This window comes from Artemia franciscana, chromosome 20, assembly GCF_032884065.1.
Source record: "Artemia franciscana chromosome 20, ASM3288406v1, whole genome shotgun sequence".
Lineage (NCBI taxonomy): Eukaryota > Metazoa > Arthropoda > Branchiopoda > Anostraca > Artemiidae > Artemia > Artemia franciscana.
The window spans coordinates 21465192-21489348 of NC_088882.1; the positions used below are offsets into that span (position 1 = coordinate 21465192).

Here is a 24157-nt window from a genome sequence, read left to right on the forward strand (position 1 = left end):
GGGTCACTTCAATGCCCCTCCTCCAATCACACGGATTTAAATTTGCGCATATTTCCAGTCTAATATAGGTGCAACATGCCAAATTTTCATTAAAAAGCAGTTGTCTAAGAGGGTGGTGAAGTGGAAGAGTACAATCATATTGATTGAATTCTGTGTATAATATTGGTTTTAAGAAGTATACCATATGAAGATCACATCGTTTTAGTCAGTTGTGTCAGCACCTTATCATTGATTCTGCCTGTATTGTATAGAAACGAATTGTCCCGGGTTGACTGAGCAGTCAATTAATGGCTGGCCTTCGTTTTCTTGCGACTTGTTCCAATTGTACTTAGCCAAGCATCAGTGAATTAATTATCTTTTCATCTCCATAAGACAAGTGTTAATCTGACACATTCTTACTAATGAGCTCAAACTACAAATCGGAAGTACTTAAACCAATAATTTATTTCTCTATCTTGAAATATCATTATCAATATAGTTTTTTTCTGTATTTTGCTTCAGGGATGTCTCACTTCATGTCCAACAATAATCTATCAGCATACATGGACTCCATTTTTCCTAATATCACTTTCTGTGATCGAAATGCCTTGGTGGATCTTTCACCCTACTCGTTACTGATAGTACCCAAATTTTGAAGGAAAAAAATCTACACTTGAATGCGAATTAAATGAAAAAAACATGTTTTTTAACTGAAATCAAGTGAGCGACATTAAAACTTAAAACGAAGAGAAATTACTCCGTATGTTAAATTGGCTTTTCCCTCCTCAACACCCCGCTCTTTACGCTAAAGTTTCTAACTGTTTTAAAAAGTAAGTTAAGAGAAAGAGTCAAACTCTAAACTGTTTTAACAAGTAAAGTTAAGAGAAAGAGTCAAACTTTAGCGTAAAGAGCAGGGCGATGAGGAGGGAAACGAATTTCTATATTTGTATATTTTTATTACGTATATGAGGGAGTTTGCCCCCTCGTTAATACCTCGCTCTTTACACTAAAGCTTAAATCTTGTCTCAATTCTTTAAGAATGACCCCTGAATCACAAAGGCTGTAGAATAAATAGTTGAAATTACTAAAATACTTTAGCGTAAAGAGCGAGGTATTTAGGAGGAGATGAACCCCACATATGCGTGATAATTTCTGTTCGTTTTAATGCTGCTCCTTACTTTTAGTTGAAAAAACTTTTCCATATCTACTTTTAATTTTTGTTTTGTTTTAAATAGTGCTAGAATATCCTGCGCCCCCTTCATGGAAGTTATCTTCTCCCATCACAAATTCCTCCATGGAAATATCCTCCCACATAACCCCTTCCTAACCAAAGAAATCCCCCTAAAAACGTCAGTACAATTTCCAATAACCATTACTATACGTAAACACTGGTCAAATTTTTTAACTTGCAGCCCCTCCCCTTTGGACTGTAAGGGAGTAAGTCGTTCCTAAAGACATTGTTATTAGATTATTTGACTATGCTGAACAAAATGGCTATCTCGAAATTTTGATCCGTTGACTTTGGGAGAAAAAATGAGCGTGGGAGGGAGCCCCGGCGCCCTCCAATTTTTTCGTCACTGGAACTTTTAATTTTCGTTAGAATGAGCCCTCTCACAATATTCTAGCACACCTGAGGTGATACGATCACCCCTGGGAAAAAAAGAAAACAAATAAACACGCACCCGTGATCGGTTTTCTGGCAAAAAATACGAAATTCCACATTTTTGTAGATAGGAGCTTGAAACTTCTACAGTAGGGTTCTATGATACGCTGAATGCAGTGGTGTGATTTTCGTTAAGATTCTATGACTTTTAGGGGTCCTTCCCCCTATTTTCCAAAATAAATCAAATTTTCTCCGGCTTGTAACTTTTGATGGGTAAGACTAAATCTGATTAAACTTATATATTTAAAATCACCATAAAAATGCAATTCTTTTGATGTATCTAATAGTATCAAAATACCGTTTTTTAGAGTTTTGTTTACTATTGAGCCGGGTCGTTACCACAAACTGTTTGAAAATACATTTTCAACGATACATTACAACCAAAAGCTTTATAAGCCGTTAAGAGCTCCACAATAACAATTTATATTCACATGGTCGATAGTTTCCCAGACAATCAAAAGTCGGTGTCATCCCATGACATTTTGAGATTCCATGATGTTTTGATGATCTTTCAAAACAACAGCTTTTTTTTAACTATTTCATTTTTCACGAATTATAAGATTTGAGACCAAAAAATAGTACCTTCTTCAGTTTCTTTCCCACTCAGTTTGGGAATTCTTGTTTTCAATATAAAAGGACATTACCACTCTTATCCATAGTTTCCAATAAGTTTTTTATGAGCCCATGTTTTATGCGTACAGATGGCAAAGATATATGATGCAGCACCATTAAAGAAAATTTATAATTTTTTTTTTTGGCCTGAACTAAGATATTCTCTATTTGACCAGTCCGAAGAGAATGAAAAAAGAAGGAGTAAGAAAAAATAAAAAACTAATTTCCGGTCTTTCCTTTCCCAATCACAAATAAAACAGCATTATTAGGTAAACTCTAGTTTTTAATAATAAAGATAAAGCAATAAACTTCAAACCGCCATAATTTTTCAGTTATGTTAATCATATTGATTTTTTTTTTAAGATAATACTTATTAGTTTTAAAAGAATCATCCATTTAGAAGGGTCACCTAATGGTGTATAGGTAGGTTCGTTTGTCAATAAACGACAGAACTATCTTAAAAATTAATTTCAAACCACTGATAAAAAAAAACCCGCTTTTCTGCTTAATGTTCTGTACCCAAGATGGTCATTACACCATAAATGTTATTATAGGATACCAGCAGCCAGTTCTCCTAAAAAGGCCTTCATCTCTTTATCTTATTTGTGAAAGGAACATGCTTTTTGGCTGTAATAAGTTCCATCTCTTTAATCGTAATTCCAAAAATTTCGAATGTTGTACAACATAAGTGTGGAACCCAAACTTTGCCTTGCTTTCCAGCAGCAAAGGCAAAATACAGTTCACATAACTTAAGTTACAAATGGAGCCAAGTTTATTTGCTCAGTTTTACAGTTGAAGTTGCCACAAATGTATCAAACTTGTCAGGATCACTGATAGATTTCGTTGATATTATTTAACAATCACTTAACTCAGTGAAGAGTAAACATAACTGCGCTTTTTGAAGATAATATTTACTCTGAATGTGAAAATGACACATGTTGTTTATCTTAAAAAACCGAAATTTGACTAGAGAGGTCACTTGCTTATGCACATATGCGTATTTAAACATCATCTGAAAGATCTGCTGAGCACCTGTCAAAGTCAGTCAACTAAAATCGGGTCGATACGTGGATCGTCTTGAAACACCAGACTTTTTCAAATAAGTTTAGCTTTCTTTATTCACGAACAGAAAAACGATTTTTACAAAATACAAAGGCTGCACTTAAGAAAAAAAACTAACGCCTTTGTTAGTGTGCAGCATAAGAAACTAGCCAGTTTCATCAGCTCTAATACAATAATAACTAATAAAAAAAGGAAAGGAAAAATGGGAAAGAAAAAAAACGATCAAACTTTAAACCAGACCCCCCTCTGTTTGTATAGCCCACCCATATCACGACCCCACCCCCTATCTCCCTCAATCATTAAAAAACATCCAAGGCCAAGTTCAAAACAACTCACTTTCCGTTCCCTCAAACAAAAATCAAATTAACATTCATTTAATAAATACCCTTTTGCTTTTAACTCTTAAAAACTAAAGGGTATTCAGCTGCATTGATGCCACTCGGTAACAAATTCCACACAAAGGCTCTGAAAACTGTAGTCCAAATCTGGACCTTCTATTACTACTATGCTCAACGACTCAATTATCACTGAACCTAGTTTCATAATCATTACATATTACTATGAGCACGATAAAAAAACAAAAAAGGGACTAGATTATTTGTACACTTAAAAACAAAGAACGCAGCTTTGTAACCACCTAGTTCACCAATGTTAAGCAAACCCTATGACCCAAGCACACACACCCTTCCTTTTTTTTATCATACTTTCTTATTATCCTTACTGGTTTGTTTTGCAGGATTTGTACTCTTGTTAAACTACCATAAAAACTGTTGCTCCAGATGATATAGTCATAAGAGATATATGGGTGAGTCATTGAATGATAGGTCTTTAGTAGAATTAGCCTTGGTAAAAAAAAGAAGTTGTCTTCGTCTCATTCCAACTCCTCTGGAAGTTTTCGAAGAAATATCACTATGGAACTTTCAAAACTAATTAGAAACTATGAAAAATCCTAAGTATCCAAGGCGATTCGTTTGGTGTATGGGCTTCCCAGATAGCAAAACAAGACCAATAGCCTCAACTGGCGCTCCTGCTTTGCATAAGGTCACGAGGAAGGTTTTATTCACTTTAATGTACGGTAAACTAAGGTTTCATGAGAACTTCAATCCTCATCAACTCTTAATTAGGTTTTTGCACAAGTTCATCAATAGATTTCGAGGATATTGTTAATACTTTGTCATCAGCAGAAGCATTAACAAAAACATCTTTTAAAGGTACAATCTCATGGTGTCGGACTTAAACTAAATAAGCAAAGGTCCTAGAACGGAGCCCTGCTGCACACCATATTTTTCTGGGTACGAATTTAACACTACCTGCACAGAACTTACATGACAGTAGCTCCCAAATCATTGCGATGGAGCACCGCGAATTCCAAAATATTAAATCGACCCATCAAAATCCCAAAGTCTAAGGTACCAATTGGCTTTCTTATTTCTATGAAAATTGACGGAAAAGGGGAGCCCTACAATTGACTGAAATATGGACAAAAGCTGTGGCTAACGATGGACAAGATTTTGAATGATTCATTAGTCACCAACTTTTTCTAAATAAAGTATTGAATTACCCAAAAGAATCCTGTTTCAAGTTGTACGCATTATCAAAACAGCCAATCTTCAATTTCGCAGATAGCAGCTGAAACACGAAAATGACACCTGTAACAAATCCAAAGAACTATAGTTTTCGAATGAGAATAAGCATGTGATTCAAAATTGGCAAAAATATTTCTTGTTATAATTTTTTTTTACCAGCGTGATGATTTATATTTTATGCACCCATTAAAAGACAAGATAGAACAGGCTAAGATTACTCGACACATTTTTGAAAGATATTTAGCATTGGATATGAACTATATTCCAAAGATTTATAATTGAAAACACTGCTGAATTTAATTTTCTTCATGTTATTCAAAACAATATAATTTCAATTAGCAGTGAAGGAGCCAAAATGGGAAATTCTGTTTCAAGCAAAATCGTGCATCTTAGACATACATAGCTTTTGGCTAACAAGCTTCTTACATCAATTTTTCTTATTCATTTTCAATCTTTTTCATAAACACAATTTGTTGGTGAGCTGACAATGTTCTCTTTTCTTTCAAATTCCAAGAAAATATGAAGAAGTTTCAACCTGAGATTGTCCAACCAAATGCAAGGAGCTATCCGTATTATAGAAGAGTAATTGACAAAAGTAGTGTAGTAATCATTGTCTGATCCCAGTTTTCGAAAAAGATGCAATTACAGTTAAAAATTCAATAAACACTAGGCATAAGATGGTGTTGACGATTTTTTTCACACTAGCACCAGTTTTACCCTATAGAAGTTACAAATACTCTTTGATCGATCTCCAGCAGTTCTTGGTTTTTGTAAGCCATTTATTAAATAACAATAATTTGAAGAACATTACAACTTCTGATTATCAGAACAAAGTTGTTGAAAACATAGGAATGTAGTAACAAACTTTTATTTATGTCTTAGTAAATAGAGAACTTCCCAAGAATCTTCAATAAACAGTGTTCCGTCACCAAGGGGGACATTCGCACGACTAATTCTATCAATTTCTTCAATATTGAAAGTATCCTCTGAAAATAAAACAGGCATGAGTTTCATAAAAGAAATATACCATCACAAACATTTTTTTTTCTACACAAATGGTGTTGATCATACCCAGTCACATGATAATAAATTTATAATTCGACAAAACAGTTCAAAAATACTAAATTTATCTGACATAAAACTTTAGTAATAACTTTTATCATCGTCAACTTCTTACACGTTGAAGACTCTCTCTAGAAAGCAAATAACTTTTTAAGAAAGGAAGACAGAACTGAGACGAAAGTCAGACTGTTTGCTCTTGTTGCTACATATAATACACCTACTTTTTTTTGCAGAAAACTTCCAACAAAACACAGAAAATTTATAATTTATTCGCATTCATGCAAAAATTGTACTGGTATGTGAACGTAACCTACAATACAATAACACAGCATGAGGGTGTTAGCGAGCTTGATAAGTCCACCAAAATAATCAAAACCACAAGAACTTAGTAGCTCAAAATTCAATGTAATGCTGTGTTGTAAACTGCTGGAAAATATGACTCAGATAAAAAGGTGCTTCGAAAAGTTGAGGAGTATGTACCTGATGTTTCCGGAAAAATTTCCAAAAGGTAGTTTCCTGAATTCGTTTGAACAACTATATATCAAACGATCACGAGTACGAAAGATACGTTTTGACCTTACTGCCTAGGCCTATAAGTTCACAATGCAACAAAGTTTGAGATGGTTTTATCACGTTTTATAGGTGAAGAATGATAAACTGCAAAATGGTGCTTTTTGGCAATCCGGCTGGGACATAAAAAAGAAGCAGAATGTTGCCAAATGGAGTGGGGATAGGTCGTAAGACAAAGAATTAAAGATAGTAGAAATTTCGTGGGAGGGAATTAAGAGTATAGTACTGAACAGAGTGAAGGATGAGTCTGCATAAATGTGTGGCTAGGGAGGCTGGTATTAAAATGCGTTGTTAGTGGTGAAAGAATTTTTTTAGACAATACTGCTTTTGCAATACCATTAAATTGAAATGAAAAAATTAACAATTGTATTAAACTTTTGCCGAGACGGAGAACTTTGATAGAGACAAAGCAAAAACACTTTTAGGACAAGTAATGATAAAACACCGAAAATTTCGACTTCATATCCAAAAGCTTGTTTGTTTAGGCTAATTCTTCTTCCTCTTCCCCCTCCCCCCCCCTTTTCCTTGATAAAGACCGAGTCAAATAATAAAGACTTTTATACTAATATTTGACAAAAACGTTGCTTGTTTTTTTTTGTACTTTCAAAGCTTGCTTCAGTTATGTTGTCAGTAGTAGTAGCATTGGTAAGTTTTGAATGTCTATAACTGGCTCAATTTCTAAATATTTTACTTTCTATTTTGCAACGCTTTCCCTTTGTTTTTAATTCTTTAGCATTCAAAGTGCTTTTCCCGTAGATGTTCTGCATTTCCTTGCAAATCAAATGCATTTCTGATATTGAAAAAAAAAATATAAAAAAATAACGCATGGGCTCGTAGCGTTATCCCGTATAATTTTTTTCCCAATATTATATCTGATCGAAATAATAAAGGTCTACATTTGGTTAGCTATCTCTAAGAACATTAACTAGCAATCACTCAACTTCCTAATTACACGTTTGTCCCCGTTAGAAAATTTTGCCTTGGATTCTGGCTTCTTTCGTTTCTTCTGGTATTTCTAATTTGATTTCTAAATACTATGAATAACTTTATGAAAGTTTTCAAAATCTTTCTTAACTCAACGAACGACTCTAGGCATTTTATTAACAAACTCAAAGGAGGATCCACCCTCCTCTCCTTCAACAAGTTTTTGGACAACATAAAAAAACCTTAATATTCGCTGTTTCCAATGTTAAACATCATCCCCCAAAAAAACAACCTACTTAATTTCTATATAAGAACAAAACAAAACATTGTTGAAATAGATTATCACAGTTTGTTTCTTAAGAAGACTTTTTTTTTAAATAAACATAGTACTTACCTGAGACTGGATATAAACAAATATTCAAATTTTGACCTAAAATTAAGTTAAGTTTACTTTAAAAGCTAAAATAACAATTTTATTCTTAAACCTTGTTGCATATCTTTTGATTTTTTAAGCCCCACTTTAAGCGGATGATTGCAGAACCCAGTGTTGACAAGTGACACCAGAAATAAAAGTATTATTAAACGGAATCATGATCAAGTTAATGAGCAGTCATTGGAAGGGCTGAACTTGTTCAAAAAGTTTGCACAAAAAGATCCCATGCACATAGCTACGCATGTCAGAAAAGAGGAGGGGGATATTGGTCCCAAAAAATCTAAGAATTACATGCCTAAAATTTCCCTTTTACGAATGATATTGATCCCACCCACCTAGGAAAAAGTGTCCTAATGTCTCTTCTTCTTTCAGCCCAAAGCTCTGGTTGTATGCAGCGATGACCCAAAGGATCAGAAATGTATCATACAAAGTACGAGTATATTTCTTTGGTAACATGCAAAAAACTCAGCTTTCCTTTTAGAGAATGAGAGAGCCCACTTTTACGAACTTTTTAAATGGAACTCTTAGAAATTATTTATAAAATTTTTAGAAGACGACAAAGAACTATTTACCATAAAGCTTGAATAGCTCTTCCTTAAAAACATTTCTTGGAGGACCAGCAAACTTTTCCGGATCATGATGCATTACAGCAACGAGATACTTGCATTTATCAGCCGCTACTTCCTTCATGCGTTTTGCATACAGCTCACGGTCTTTCGGGTAAATGGCCACCAGAGAACCACGATCCCAAATAGCGTCAAATTTTCCAAGAACATTTGTTGGTATTTTGAATAAGTCGGTCAAATAAATTTTTAGTCGAGAATCAGGTGTCTAATAAAAAAAAGGAAAAAAAAAGAGTGAAATATAGTGCAAACAAAACATAAACTTAACATACCTTACCAAAAGTATCATGAATAATATTGTTCCTTTTCCGGCTTAATTTAACAAAAAAGTTTTTCCATAAAAAAAAAAGTCAAATGTAATTCAAGTGTAATATGAGCATAACTCACTACCAAAAGATAAGTGAAATCCAAAAGTCATCAAAATTAAAATAAACAACCAAAATAGACTTAAAACATGCACAAAAAAGAAAGAAAATCATATTAACCAGGATCACTGAAAAGATCTAATGAAATACATATTGACAGTTTAATAGATGTCAATATCCATTCCTGCAACAATTTCGTAATTATTAACGTTTAAGATGCTTTAGAGAAAAAGCTTAAGATGGATTTTGTTTTCAGGAAGGTATAAATGACTTTCTGGTCTTTATAAGGCCTAGGAAGAGACTTTAGCCCTACCCCTGTTCTGTTCATCGAAGTTTAGGTTGATTATCTTTAATTAATTTCTGTTTGTTTTAGGTTTTACTTATTTACTGGTGGTAGTTTATGCTCGTTTTCAACTTATATTATCAATTAGCTTTATTTGCACTCATCTTAGGTTTAATTTAACTCTTTGCTTTTCTTCGAACAAATTCTTTTGCGGAAAGTTTTTTTTCAATTAACTTCGGTTTGTCTTTAATTGGAATAGTTTTTTACAGGATAATCAAAAGAATATTTGCACAACTATTCCGATTTTCTCCTTCAGGATTATGATTTTGGCTCCCTGTTTATCTAGTGGACAAAATTTGCGACACATTTTGATAACCACTCTACTTTAGAACTTTGGATGGATGGGTACTTTGAATATCATTTAAATAAATGGATTGAACAATTGTGTAATCATTGGGCATCTACAGGATTAAAGCCATTCTGACCACTATCTTGTTACACCTCTGAATATAGACAAATGTTAATCGACCATCTCCCTCAACATACCTTAAAAACTCAAATATAGTTCACTTAGGAGCTCCCGAGATATGGTCGAGAAGAGCTTGACAACCTTGAATAGACATAGTCTTTTGATTTGATAGTCATTTGTTCAACATTCCTCTCAATATGCCATGCAATCGTTAACATGATAACATTAGCTGTTCCTGAGATACTGAAATTATTATTTCATATTGAAAACTTATTTCAATATGAAATAATAATTTCATTTCAATAAGTTGTAGAAGTATTAGCTGTAGCATTAGCATTACCGGTAATCGTAGGCATTTGACATCTGAAAGCCATCTTTACCATGATAAGCCAAAAATAAATTGGAATTATTCACTACTTGTTAAAGCGCAAAATCCCTAAGCCTAAAGAATAGGTTGCTTCTGCTATGATTGGACGAACCATATAAAATCCACACGACCTCAAATTTAGCCAAACAGTAGTCTTTTTAAGCAGTGTTTGTTAGAAACATTCTTACTATGACTTGAAAAGTCAAATTTTGTTCGTGTCCCATATATTTTATACCGATTAATAAAAGAAAAGCTTTCCAAAAAATTATTTTTACAAAGGAAAGTAAGGAGCCATGTTAAAACCTCAGACGAGCATAAATTACTATCGAGGAATAAATGAACGCCAAAACGACAAAACAATGACGCCAACATAAAGATAAAATATCTTGCTATAGACGAATAAGTGTATACCAAGAGAACAGATATTAAAATCAATAATTTAGTCAAAATAAAAAGGAACAGAAATTAACAAAAAGAGGATTAAGACTGCCTCAAATTCTCTAGTGGCGCAGTGGGTTTAATCTCACTTTAATAATACAGCACACAGTTCAAACTCAGCATTAATAATACAAAAAAGGAATCTGGTGATGTTTGAGACAAACGAAATAGAATTAACTTATTCCAATCTCATCCCTATCTCTGCTTGAGCCTAGACCTAAATTCTGGTGTTTATATATTTCAAAAGCTTCTGTGTAGTGCTGGGCCCCTTCTTTGTCCTGTGAAATTGTCCTACCTTTGTCCTGTGATATTGTCCTTCATTTAATTTTTTTTTTGGTCATTTTCACTGGAAGAAGTGAGCGTAGAATCTACGGCAGGAACTTCAAAGTGCCTTTTTAAGGGTCAAAAGCGATTGGAGTAACACCAGCACCACTTCCCGAGTCCGTTTTTGCTACCTGGCCCCCTCATATCCCTTCCAAATATCCAATCAAAATTATGAAAGCTATTGTTCAAAAGAGTCGGGCATCCCAACAAAAGACTCCAGGCCCTCCTAATTCTAATCTGGAGTACGACCTTCTTGTCCTAGACCACTTCTCTTGAACTCAATACAAAACATCGACAAGACATAACAGCTATGTCAAGACTCACAATACAAATTTTGCAATATAGTCTTGCATTTTCTTTTTGTTTCAAAAATAGCTTTCTCATCATTGTTAAAACGATAAAGTCGAAAAACAGGAAACAAAGCTCACCTTAAACAAAGAAAAGCCAGCACCTTCGGTCCTCACATATTCTAAAGACTGTTCTTTAAAGAAATCCAGTATGGCCTGTTCCACCCCCTCGATACCAACAACTGTATGTCCAAGGTCGTATAGCCTAGAAGAAAAAATGGGATTTACAATGCTTCTTAAAGTTTTAGGAAAAGCTTTCTATCATCTTACAGTTTTCTTGCTTTTTCTAAATGACAGTTGTTTGCAGATAAGATAAGATTCATTTCAACAAAGCAGCTATTACAAGTCCAAAGGGCCGAATTCGCACTTTAGTATCAGTACAAAATCAGAAATTGCAAATAATCTTTGACCATTGTTGTTAATCCAATTTATGGACAAACTCACCTTGGGCTCTGTGCAAGGTTTTGAATGGCAAAATTTAGCTTATATTTTAATTGCCCCCCTCCCCGTTCTTTAGCAAAAAAAAAAAATTGTGAGCCCAGAATAAGTCAGGCATTTTATCAAACATTGTAGGTCCTGCCATTATCATTAAAACTGGCTGTCATTTAAGTTAATTGAAGTTCACTGCCAAGATTGTTCTCGTAATCCTCAAGTCAAACAGTTCGGGGTGACGAACTGTAGTAAGGAGCGACCCGGCTCAATAGTAAACGAAACTCTAAAAAACGGAATTTTGATGCTAAAAGATACATCAAAAGAATCGGATTTTTATGCTGATTTTAAATATACACGTTTCATCAAATTTAGTCTTTCTCATGAAAAGTTACGAGCCTGAGAAACTTTGCCTTATTTTGGAAAATAGGAGGAACACTCCCTAAAAGTCATAGAATATTAACGAAAATCACACCATCGCATTCAGAGTATCAGAGAATCCTAGAGCGAAAATTTCAAGCTCCTATCTACAAAAATGTAGAATTTCGTATTTTTTGCCAGAAGACAAATCATGGGTGCGTGTTTATTTGTTGTTTTTTTTTTCCAGGGGTCATCGTATTGACCAAGTTGTCCTAGAATGTCGCAAGAGGACTCATTCTAACGGAAATGAAAAGTTCTAGTGCTCTTTTTAAGTGAACAGAAAAATTGGAGGGCACCTAGGCCCCCTCCCACGCTCATTTTTTCCCAAAGTCAACGGATCTAAATTTTGAGATAGCCATTTTGTTCCGCATAGTCGAAAACCATTATAACTATGTCTTTAGGGATTACTTACTCCCCCACAGTCCCTGGGGAGGCGCTGCAAGTTACAAACTTTGACCAGTGTTTATATACAGTAACGGTTATTGGGAAGTGTACAGACATTTTCAGGGGGATTTTTTTGGTTCGGAGGTGGGGTTAAGTTTTTGGGGCTATGTGGGGGGATCTTTCCTTGGAGGAATATGTCATGGGGGAAGAAAAATTCAATGAAAAGGGCGCGGGATTTTCTAGCATTACTATAAAAAAAAAACAATGAAAAAATAAACATGAAAAAGTTTTTTCAATTGAAAGTAAGGAGTAGCATTAAAATGAACAGAGATTATTACGCATATAAGGGGTTCTAAAAATACTTTAGCATAAAGAGCAAGGTATTTAGGAGGAGATAAATACCTCGCTCTTTATACTAAAGTATTTTTAGTAATTTCAACTATTTATTCTACGGCCTTTCTGATCCAGGGGTCATTCTTAAAGAATTGGGACAAAACTTAAGATTTAGTGTAAAGAGAGAGGTATTAACGAGGGGATAAACTCCCCTCATATACATAGTAAAAATATAAGAATATAAAAGTTTGTTACGTAAGTTAATTTTTAAGTTACGTATATTTTTTACTAATAAAAACGTTCGCTAAAAACTAAAAGTTCTTGTTGCCTTTTTAAGTAACCGAAAAAATTGAGGGCAACTAGGCCTCCTTCCCCACCCCTTATTTCTCAAAATCGTCTGATCAAAACTAAGAGAAAGCCATTTAGCCAAAAAAAATTAATATGCAAATTTCATTTTAATTTATGTGCGGAGAGCCAAAATCAAACATGCATTAATTCAAAAACTTTCAGAAATTTAATAAAAAAAACTAGTTTTTTTAACTGAAAGTAAGGAGCGACATTAAAACTTAAAACAAACAGAAATTACTCCGTATATGAGATGGGTTGTCCCCTCCGCAATCCCTCGCTCATTACGCTAAAAGTTTGACTCTGCCACAATTCTACTTTTTAAAACAATTGAAAGAACTAGTTTGAAAGAACTAATTGAAAGAACTAAAACAGTTTAAAGAACTAGTTTTTTTATTTATTTAATAACAATTAAAGACGGCCTATTTCATTGTCCAATGTATGAAAAACTTTGATTTGCCCTTAGCTTTAAGTTTATGTTCTCTGTACAATCTTTCGTGTGCTTTTTTGTCCGCTCTTCTACGGTTTTGATACATCAACGAAAGGTTGTCATTTTTTATATCATTACCAAGCTGAGATTTACAACATTTGCTTTTTCTACCCACCAAGTTTCATCCCGATTCCTTCACTCCAAGCGTTTTCCAACATTTCTAATTTCCCCCTCCAACCCCCCAATGTCAACAGATCTGGTCGGGATTTGAAATAAGAGCTCTGAGACATGAGTTCCTTCTAAATATCAAATTTCATTAAGATCCGGTCACCGGTTCTTAAGTTAAAAACGCCTCAATTTTTCTAATTCTTCCAAATTAACACTCCCACTCTTAGCGTTTTCCAAGATTTCTGTTTCCCCCCTCCAACCCTCCATGTTCCCAGATCCGATTCGAGCCGAAAATGGAGCATCTGAGACATAAGATCCTTCTTTATATCCAGTTGCATTAAGGTCCGGTCACCTATTCGTAAGATAAAGATACCGAAATTTTCACGTTTTCCAAGAATTCTGGTTTCCCCCCTCCATCTCCCTCCAATGTCACAGGATCTGGTAGGAATTTAAAATTAGAGCTCTACAGCACAAGATCCTTCTAAATATCAAATTTCATTAAGATCTGATCACCCGTTCGTAAGTTACAAATACCTCATTTTTTCTAATTTTTCCGAATTATTCACCCCACCTTCCGACTCCACCAAAGGGAGTGGATCTGGTCCAGTTATGCCAGTCACGTATCTTGGACTTGTTTTTATTCTTCCTACCAAGTTTCACCCTGATCTCTCCACTTTAAGTATTTTCTAAGATTTCCAGCCCCCCCCCCCAACTGCCCCCCAATGACGCTGGATCCGGCCGGGATTTAAAATAAGAGATCTGAGTTACGAGGTCCTTCTAAATATGAAGTTTTATTAAGATCCGATCACTCCTTCGTAAGTTAAAAATACGTCATTTTTTCTAATTTTTCAGAATCCCCCCAACTCCTCCAAATAAAGCAGATTCGTTCCGATTATTTCAATCACGTATCTAGGACTTCTGCTTATTTTTCCCACCAAATTTTATCCCGATCCCTCCACTCTAAGCGTTTTCCAAGATTCAAGGTTCCCCACAAACCACCCCCACCCCCCAACTCCCTCCGATGTTACCAAATCCGGTCGGGATTGAAAATAATAGCCCTGTGACACGATATCCTTCCAAACATCAAATTTCATTAAGACCTGAACACCCATTCGTAAGTTTAAAATACCTCATTTTTTCTAATTTTTTCGATTTAACCGTCCCCCTACTCCCCCCTGATGGTCGAATCGGAGAAACAACAATTTCTAATTTAATCTTGTGTGGTTCCTGATGCGCCTGCCACATTTCAGCGTCCTAGCTTACCTGGAAGTACCTAAAGTAGTAAAACCGGGCCGATAGACAGACCGACAGAATTTGCGATTGCTATATGTCACTTGGTAGATATCGAGTGTCATAAAAACAGAATATTTGCAATACCTAAAGAACGACTGGGGGTATTGAATTGAAACTTTCAGGCATGCTGAGGAGATATTGAAGCGAGATTGGAGGGCAGCCAGCCCTCCGATCTGGGACTGCATCCATCTTGATACCTAGAATCGAGATTTTGAAATTGTAGTTTTTTCTAACTAACCAAAAGGTCTAAAACCATACTTCAAGGGATACCATGCCCTTCAAAGAAAGGATTGTAAGTTATCCAATATGCCCATTATTTACATACAGGATTTATCATTAGGAAAAGGGTAAATACTTGATTCTGAGTGTATCCAAAATGGCCAATGGCATTAAGGTGAAACTTTGGAGAATGATGTTTTACTAAATCAAAAGACAATATGTGCACACAGTTTATCAAAAGGTGGATATGCGATATTGTAAGAATGGCTCAAGGTATTACGTTGAAACTTCAGGAAATGTTGAGTTGGATATTGGAAAGTGGTTGGAGGTCTTCCAGCCCCTCCCATGCCCTCCCTCCACAGAGATTCGATCAAAATTTAGAACATGACATCGTGTTCAAAATAATATAAAGCTCAAGCAACCATGGCAACAGGGATGACATACCCCCCACAGCTTTGGCGAGGGATGCCGAACTTAAAAACACATTATGTGCATGCTCGTTGTCAGAAGGATGCATCACCAGTATTGCAAGAATAGCTGAGGGTTTTACATTTAAACTTTAAGTCCATGTTGAAGAGAATGTTAAAAAGTGGTCGAAGGGCAATTAGTCCCAATCTAATTCCCTTTCTAGCTGCCCCCTCCAAAGATATCTGGTCAAACTTTTGGAATATTCATATTGTTCGAAATAGTTGATAAGTCAAATAGCTATAGGCCTATCTCCAGGGAAGGCTTAATCCCCACAGTCCCTAGGGCAAATGCTGTGAGTTCTATAAATTGCCTATCGTTTATATAAAAGTTCGGTTATTGAGAAAAGGTGGCCCTGAGTCTATAAAAAGGCTAAGAGTATTAAGTTAAAACTTTTATAAAATGTTGAGGGGGATGTCAACCAAAATTACAACGCAGTATATGCAGGAGGGTTGTCAAAAGGACACAATAACGATAGTGAATTAAGTTTAAACTTACAGGGCATGTTGAGTGGAATTTTGAAGTAACCAAAAGGTCCTATGTCCATTCTATCAATACTGCTTCCATAGCTATTACTACTGCTTCTACAGTTATTATTACTGCTACTGCTGCTATTACATTTGATCTAAATCGAAATATTTTAATTCTGTCCAGGTTGTCAAATTGGCAGAGACACAATGTCTCAGAACAGAATAGAATATTAAATTTTATTTTGCAGGAAAAGCTGTGGGGATGATGTAAAACCAAGTTAAAAGGTGCTATGTGTATCCATGTTGTCAAAAGGGTGAATATTTAATATCCCAGGAGGAACAGCTAGGGGTCTTATATTGGAACGATCAGAGCATGCTTTTGGGGATGTTGAACTAAATCAAGACACGACGTTCACCTAAGTTTATCAAAAGGGCGCATTTGCACTATCTTCGGGACGGCTAAAGGTACTAAGTTGAGACGTTCAGAGCATGTTGAGTGGAAGAATTAATTAAATACAGATTTTAAAAGCGTTTCTACAGTATCCCTAGAACGGCTAGGAGCATTAAGTTGAAACTTTCAGGGGATATTGAAATGTGTGTTGAGCTGAATCAAAACGCACTATATGGCACCCAGGTTCTCAAAAGGGCGTATGAGCAATATTAAAAAAAACGGTTAAGGTTATTTAATTGAACCTTTCAGGCCTACTACAACTGCAACTTCTACTACTACAACTACTTATGCTACTACTAGTACTGCAACTGCGACTATTTACGATTTTGATTGCTTGTGACTGCTTACATTTTTGACTTCTTGCGACTAAGATTAATTGCAACTCCAACTACTTACGACAGCACCTGCAACTACTTGCGACTGTGACTGCAAATACATGACACGGTGGCTGTGACTGCTAGGGACGGCAACCACTTGTGACTGCTACCGCGACTACTACTGTCACCAAGGTCGTATCCAGGGGGGATAAGGGGTTTGACACCCCCCAAGAAATGTTTGGCTGACTCGTAAAAACACACAAAATGGATATAAATAATTTTTTTGCGTTTTCTGAGTTTTTCTGTGTGACCCCGCCCCAAAAAAGCCTTGTGTAAAACACCCCCCCCATAAAAAAAATCCTGGATATGGCCCTGACTATTACTAATACAATTTAACTAACTTGAAAGAACTTAAATACATCCACGTAACTAAAATGACACAGATAGGATATCTCATGGTTGGAGGAGGGTATTAAGTTGAAACTTTAAGGTGAAGTTGAGGGGGATTTAAAATAAAATCAAAATAAACTAGTTCATCTAGATTTTCAAAAGGATGTCTAAAATCAGGGCATTATGTTGGGACTTCAAGGTGTGTTTTTGGGGATGGATAAACTAAAACTAAGGACATTACGTGTATCCAATTTTGTCCAAAAAGCTTATCTCCAATATCTCAGGAACGGCCAAGGATACTTTTAAATTGTCAGGAAATATTGAGAGGGAAATTGAATTAAATCAAAACACACTATGTGCATCCAAGGTTGGCAAAAGAGTGTATCTCCCATATTTCAGTAAAGGTTTAGGGAGTTAAGTTGAAACTTTCACGCCATGTGGAGGGCAATGGTTGATTAATGCTTGTCAATACTCAAGGCTGTAACATGATGGGGGTTAAAATTCCGTCAACCCTATAGAACCCAAAAGATTATGCAGATTTTCAGCCATTATTTAAAAAAAATTGGAAAATTTCGTTCAACATGTAAATAGTAAGCCATAATATGGATTCTTACAGAAAAAAAAACAAAAAAGATTTAAAATATTATTTTAACCATTAAAAATGACTAAGTCAATTAAAAATGAACAGAAATTAATTTAAAAAAACTTTTTCAAGAAGAAGCTTTTCAAAGAGAAGTAAAGAGCTATGTTAAACCAAAGATGAACAAAAAAAAAGTAAAATAGCTTTTGAAGCGCGTAACTACTCTAAATTGCTATTTATAAATAAATGAAAACCAAACCGAACAGAAATGACCAAACGGAAATTACAATAAATGACCAAGTCGTACTCAAAATGGGCAGAAACTACCACAAAGAGAAGTGGGGCTAACGCCTAGTGTGCTTTCTAAAGACCAGAAAGTAATTTATACTTTACTGAAAACAAATATACAGTACTCTAAACTTTTTTCTTTTATAAATTTAATATATTTAAAAGATATTAAGACTTTCAGGAATGAAAATCATTATGTATTAAACTGTCAGTTGACATTCATCTGTTCTTTTCAGTAATCCTGGTTATGTTTGTGATTTTTGTTTCATTTTTTTCTATGTTATGAGAAATAAAAACATATAGAACAGAATAAAATTATTATCAGTAAAGTGCAAATTACGTTTTGGTCTTAAGAAGACACAGTGATGTTATCTCTACTCCTCTTTGTGGTAAATTCTGCTCTTTTTCAGATTGACTTAGTTATTTATTGTAATTTCTATTTGTTTTGAGTTTTATTTCTTTGAGTTTGTTTTGATTTATGGTAATTTTACGACTGAAAAATTATTGACTTGATATCTGCTCATCTTTGGTTTAATGTAGCTCTTTACTTTTCTTGGAAAAACTTCTTTTGTGAAAAACATTTCTTAAAGTAAATCTTAGCAGAAGAGCTTTTATTCCAGCATAATTCCTGATGAACAAATAAATATAAAAATGGATATTTGGTGACGAATTTGTAGATATTAGTTTAAAACTATCAGATCTTTCTAACATTCTGAGCATTACACTAACATCTATTATTTACAAAAACATAATTTTGAAACTGATTGGCATGCCTTCAACAGTTCACATAAATAACACATAAATCTTAAAAACTATAAAAAAGAAAGTAGCAATTAAAGACTTTTTCAAACAAAATTGAGGATAAAATGTCTGGATTAGATCCAGGATTAAGTGTACCATATATTTTTGAAGGCAGGAATAAATGGCCTCTGAATTAATTATCATTAAAACTGAAAAGCTGACTGTTGTGTTCTCAGGTTGTCTCATGTGAGATCAGCAATCAACAATACTCTTCTGATATTCTGAAATTAATGTTGGATATACTATGAACAATTGCTTTGTCAGGTTGATTTTGTTTATCCTGGTTAAAATTAAAAAAGGGAGTAGCATTAAAACTTCATTCTACACATAACTGAAATCATAATGAAACTGAATACAGAAGTTGGTTCCCTTTGTAGTCTTTGGATGTTTCTAATCCGAGATTGAACATTACCTTTTAGAGATAAAAAACTGTAAAGACAGCTGCTACCTATCAAAGCAAAATTATGTGTTTATATTTACCATTTCATATCAATTGTCTTTCCACACAAGGGTATAAGAAATGCCAAATTGTTTTTTCCGTCAGTGAGTTTTCCAATATGATTGGACAGGAAATTGTTAACACCAGTTTTATGCCAACCAATGTCTTTATTCCCCCATCTTTTGCTCCAGTATTCCACTCTATCATCACCCATTTCTATTCTAAAATAATAAAAAATACTGCTAATACCTAAATAAGCCTATACAGTCAGATAAAATTCAGATCTTAATAAGTGGAGAGTTAAAATGAAAGTGAATACAAAAAACGTTTCAAAATGCAAAGCAAGCATACCCCCCCCCCACATAAATTCTATATCATATTTCAAAACTTTATTTTTTTAGGGCAAGTCACAGTCCCTTCTTGATTTCTTTTTTTTTTAGTGCCATGATGAATGCAGCAGAAGCTACAACCTATTAAAGATCCTTTTCATGACAAAATCATCAGGTTGAATGTTGTCTCTGTCATTACTTTTTGGGCTCTGGCTTTGTTCATGATTCTTCCTAAAGGTATGAAAATCTATCTGTGTTATCCCTGCTCTGAAGGCCAACAGTGACTCTAGCCTTACTGGCTCAAACAGGCATACTCTCTCGCAATGGCAAAGTCTATGAGGTTATTTCCAATAAAACTTTTCATACATACCGAGAGCCAAGTAGACTTACTAAATATATACAGTATGAATTCCACTGGAATTCATACTGTGTGAACACTATTGACAGTATGAAAACTCAATACTAGACTGCTTGAATAGCCAGCACCAGGAGTGCACAAAACTTACAATTCAAGAGTCCAATCTTTTTATAACAAGAAAGCTTCCAATAGAGTGTGGCATAAGGGCAAATTGAAAAAAAAATTAAGTGCATGGAAAATGAGGTTGTTGACTTGAGGCTCTTAAGAATTTTCTGTGAAACAGTACCCTTTATGTAGTTCTTGATGGGTTACTTCTACTGAATGTCTAGTAAAGGTTGGGTAGCTTTCTGGGACCCACAATTTTCCTGGTGTATATCAACAACATCAAAGACAATGTAAACTGATCAAATAAACAAATAAGATTTAATGGCCAGATTTAAAACCTGATCAGGTTTAAATGAGCAATTTGAGATTTAACACCAGGTTTGTTCAAAAAACTCAATTACATTAATTTAAAACGACAAGGGGATATCCTCAATTTAATAAAAAATAAGGGCGTTATTTAAGCTTTTATGAAAAAATGATATTTACTAAGTCAAATATTAGTCAGCATAAATTTTCCAAGTTTTAAAACTCTCTACAGGTAGAATGCCTGTCAATAGAGATTAATAGAAAAAACTTAATTGTGGTTAATTTGTTAATTAATTATGCAATTGATTAATTAATTTTTGAACTAATAAATTAATTAATCTCTATTGAAGTTAATTAATTAATTGATTGTGCCCTAGGCATCATTAAACACAGCATTACCAGCAGAAGTAGACATATAATCACCAAGCTCTACAAAGGACTAGTAAGACCAAGATTGGAGGTGGGGACTATCCTGGCCACCCCTAGATTCAAAATAGACAAGGTAGTTCTTGAGAAAATCCAACACAGGGCCACTAAGCTGATTGCTGGTATGGTAAACAAGACCTACAGTGAATGGCTGAGGGAACTCAATCTCCCCTCTTTAGTCTACTGGCAGAAATGTGGGGACATGATCCAGGCACACAAACTCCTCTCTACCAATCAAGAAAATGAGCTCCTGGAGATTGACCCTTCCCACATAACACAAGGAAACCCAAAACGAATCCATAAACTTCATGCAAGGACTGGAGCTAGATGCAGCTTCTTTTTGAACCAGATTGTGAACCTCTTGAACAACCTCAAGGAGAACACTGTTTCTGCAGAATCAACAGATGTATTCAAATGCCATCTGGATGCTGAGTGGATTGAAAAACCATGGAGATTTGACAGGGATGCACCAGAATCTTCCACAGAATCTAATCAACCACGTATGCAGCTGTCATCACAAGGAGTGATTCAACAGGATCAAAAGTCCTTATTTCACTCCAAGCTGTGATTTAAGGTAATTAAAGGTAATCATGCAAGACCTCACACTGTAAACCCACAATTCATTGGGCAGTTTTGGCTGAGAAGTTTTAGAAGTTTCACCTTAGCAGTATCCACTAAAATCATGACACAACATGAAAACAAGAACAAACTCTTGGTTGTTTGAATAGGCAGCAAGTATTTATGAAGAAGGTATTTCAAAAGTGGTTGAGAAGTATAATAAGTGTTTGGACAAACTTGGTGACTATGTAAGTATTTTTTTTTAAATAAATTTACTTTCTTGGAATAGCCCTTTGTTGTGTACTGATGTTCCAATGAACCCTACTAACCTACATTAGGACAAGGTGGAACCTACACTAGGTCATCAAATCCATATGAAATTCTTTTTCAACTAGACATAGATCTAATGGTTTAATGGGTTATAGAACTTATTTACAAAGGAAATAATATATTAACAAATATAAAACAACAGAGAAATAAGCTTTGTGAATTAGAGATGAGCCTATATGGGACCATGAGGGGGGTGCATTACAGGTGAACTGATTATTACATTTAGAAAAGGAGTAGAAAAAACATGGTAAAATTCTAGATAAGCTACTTTTTGCTACCTAGGGAAGTGGTTAGGGAAATAAAACTTTCAGCAATGAATCCAGGGCCAAAAACATAATTTAAATATTGCCAATCTACTAATGTTAACCCTCTACTGATTTCTATAGTCCACATTTCTGATCTACTAATGCAATGAACATACCACTTTATGGCATTTTTGTGCTCTTTTTGAAAATAATAGTCTTTACTGTTGCAAATTCAATTTTAAGCCCTTTTGGACCTTAAAAGTGATAATTTCTTTCTATAGTTTTTGGGCATAAAAAAAGTTAAAACATTTGATTCACACTTACAATTTGATTATAAATCCATTTTGTGGCAGTTATATCCACAAGCATTGATTTGTCATGATTAAGGTGGACAAAAAAAAGATAGTTTAGGCCTAGATAAGCCCTTTTACATAAGGAAACATGTTTTTGTATCTATTCTCTAAGTCTCAATGCAAAAACAAATGCCAAACCACCATCTAAACCTAACCTAATTTCTCACCATTTTTCTATTAATATGCAATATGAGAAATAATTAGATGGCACCAATGGTGTTTAGTTTATAATCAAATAAAAAAAAAGGCTTTTCAAATCCATGCTTATTTTTTAGAAATTTAATAAGAGTTCTCCTCATGCAAAATGTGTTAGCTATGATTATTCTGTATATTATTAAGTAAGAATTGTTTTCTTAACATGTTGCAGTAAATGTTTAGTTTCATCACAAGCTGTCAAAATGTGCATTACTGCATATAGCAAGATTCTGATGATCACATATTGTTTCTTTGTCTTTATTACAGAAGCATGTCAATTTTTGAAGCTTCTAGAATCCCCCTTCAACTGAACTAAAAATTCACCATAGCTTAGGTAAGCTTATTACCATCTATCATTATTATTCATAAAGTGGGCAAGGTTTTGAAGCTGAGGGAAATGTTGGGGTTGGGCAATATGAATGAATAATTACATAAAAACTATATGTAATCATCAGAATTTATTTATATGTAGTTATTAAAAAAAACTCACAAAAAACTAAATATCCTCCCTTTCAACTTTTAACACCACATGTTCTTGTCCTTGACTAATCACAATTTCTATCAAAAATAGTGTTGCAATGAGGAAACATCATGATCTCAACAGACAAGGCTTAACCAATCAGCAAGAAATATATCATAAACATCAACTAACAATTCAACCAATCAGAATACAGACCTTGCCCTGCTGCCCACAGGACTCATGGACTAATATGCTTTGCTCTATAGCTAATGTTACCATAATCAAAATTGGATGTTTGTTTTGTTTAGAAACAGCTGATTAGTTTAAACTCAAAAGTGAAAGTGAACATATTGTATAACCCTAAGTTGTCCCTGGGCTTCAAAACCCTGCACACTTTACACATTTTTAGTTTGCCCTATAGAAGAGGAGGTTTAACCAGAAATGGACATTCTTCTAGAATTAGCATTCTTAAGTACTATAGTATGGATAGTATATATAGTGGTATGTCCACTTTAATTGAAGATCAGAAATGTGGAATGTTCTATTTTAAAATGTTCTTTGAAGGCTATTAAATGTGGCCAATTTAAGCCAAATCAATGGGATTTTTCTAAATTTAGGAAATGTATTTGTATATATATCTTTCCTCATAAATTGCAATTGAGCAAAGTCATGAAGGGATTGCTTGTGCTTCTTTTGAGCAGAACATCTATTTAGCAGGGTTATCAAATGTCAGTGTCTTCTAGAGGGGAAAGGAATTAAGTTCTTAAAATACCTTCCCATGTCATAATTTAGTCTGTAGATTTATCTCCAAGAGTTTCATTTTCCTAACCTAACTATTTTCCTGGATTACAATGAGTAGCCAGTTTCGTATGTTACTAAAAAGCAATGGAGTAGTTTGTTTATCTTATCTTTGTTATTAGGCAAATGAAAATATATATATTGCCTACCTAAAATCACAGGAAAAGTTTTTACGTTTTCGTTAGGTTATGAATTTGACAGTGCTAATGCTGCCAATTCCCAGAAAACGCGAAAAAAACATAAGCAGAAATAGAACACTTTAAACTTGATAATCTAAAGATAAACGACCACAAGCACTAAATTGATTGGTACCACAAAATTAAGTTGGACGTCTGTATTGGGTCATGCATTCATTATGTAGCTTT

The 24157-nt window shown here is 34.5% G+C and overlaps 1 protein-coding gene and 1 long non-coding RNA gene across 4 annotated transcripts in view; one reads left to right on the plus strand and one right to left on the minus strand.

Annotated features, from left to right (window-relative positions):
• Window positions 1–24157, plus strand: part of LOC136039899 (uncharacterized) — a 155850-nt gene that overhangs the window by 131539 nt on the left and 154 nt on the right. Inside the window, exons 2-3 of the long non-coding RNA XR_010620579.1 lie at window positions 8264–8321; window positions 19770–19895. This is a non-coding gene — a long non-coding RNA (uncharacterized LOC136039899). The remainder of the gene's footprint in view (window positions 1–8263; window positions 8322–19769; window positions 19896–24157) is intronic.
• LOC136039898 (probable thiopurine S-methyltransferase) lies at window positions 5661–24012 on the minus strand. 3 transcript variants are annotated; one of them, XM_065723880.1, is made up of 5 exons: window positions 23942–24012; window positions 19371–19550; window positions 11189–11312; window positions 8464–8722; window positions 5661–5888 (listed from the first exon to the last, which is right to left on the minus strand). In XM_065723880.1, the coding sequence occupies exons 2-5, from the start codon at window positions 19541–19543 to the stop codon at window positions 5770–5772; spliced, it is 675 nt and encodes a 224-aa protein (XP_065579952.1). In that variant the 5' UTR covers window positions 19544–19550; window positions 23942–24012; the 3' UTR covers window positions 5661–5769. The 3 variants fall into 3 exon arrangements, with proteins under 3 accessions (XP_065579952.1, XP_065579953.1, XP_065579951.1); XM_065723881.1 differs by having other exon boundaries at window positions 19371–19545; window positions 23942–23971; XM_065723879.1 differs by lacking the exon at window positions 23942–24012 and adding an exon at window positions 23638–23659.

Coding starts and splice junctions, on each gene's coding strand:
- LOC136039898 (XM_065723879.1), bottom strand. Junction 11,313..19,370: donor AAGACAATTGATATGAAATG/GTAAATATAAAC, acceptor TTTTTCTTCTAG/GCTATACGACCTTGGACATA. Junction 5,889..8,463: donor AGAGCTATTCAAGCTTTATG/GTAAATAGTTCT, acceptor TTTTATTTTCAG/AGGATACTTTCAATATTGAA.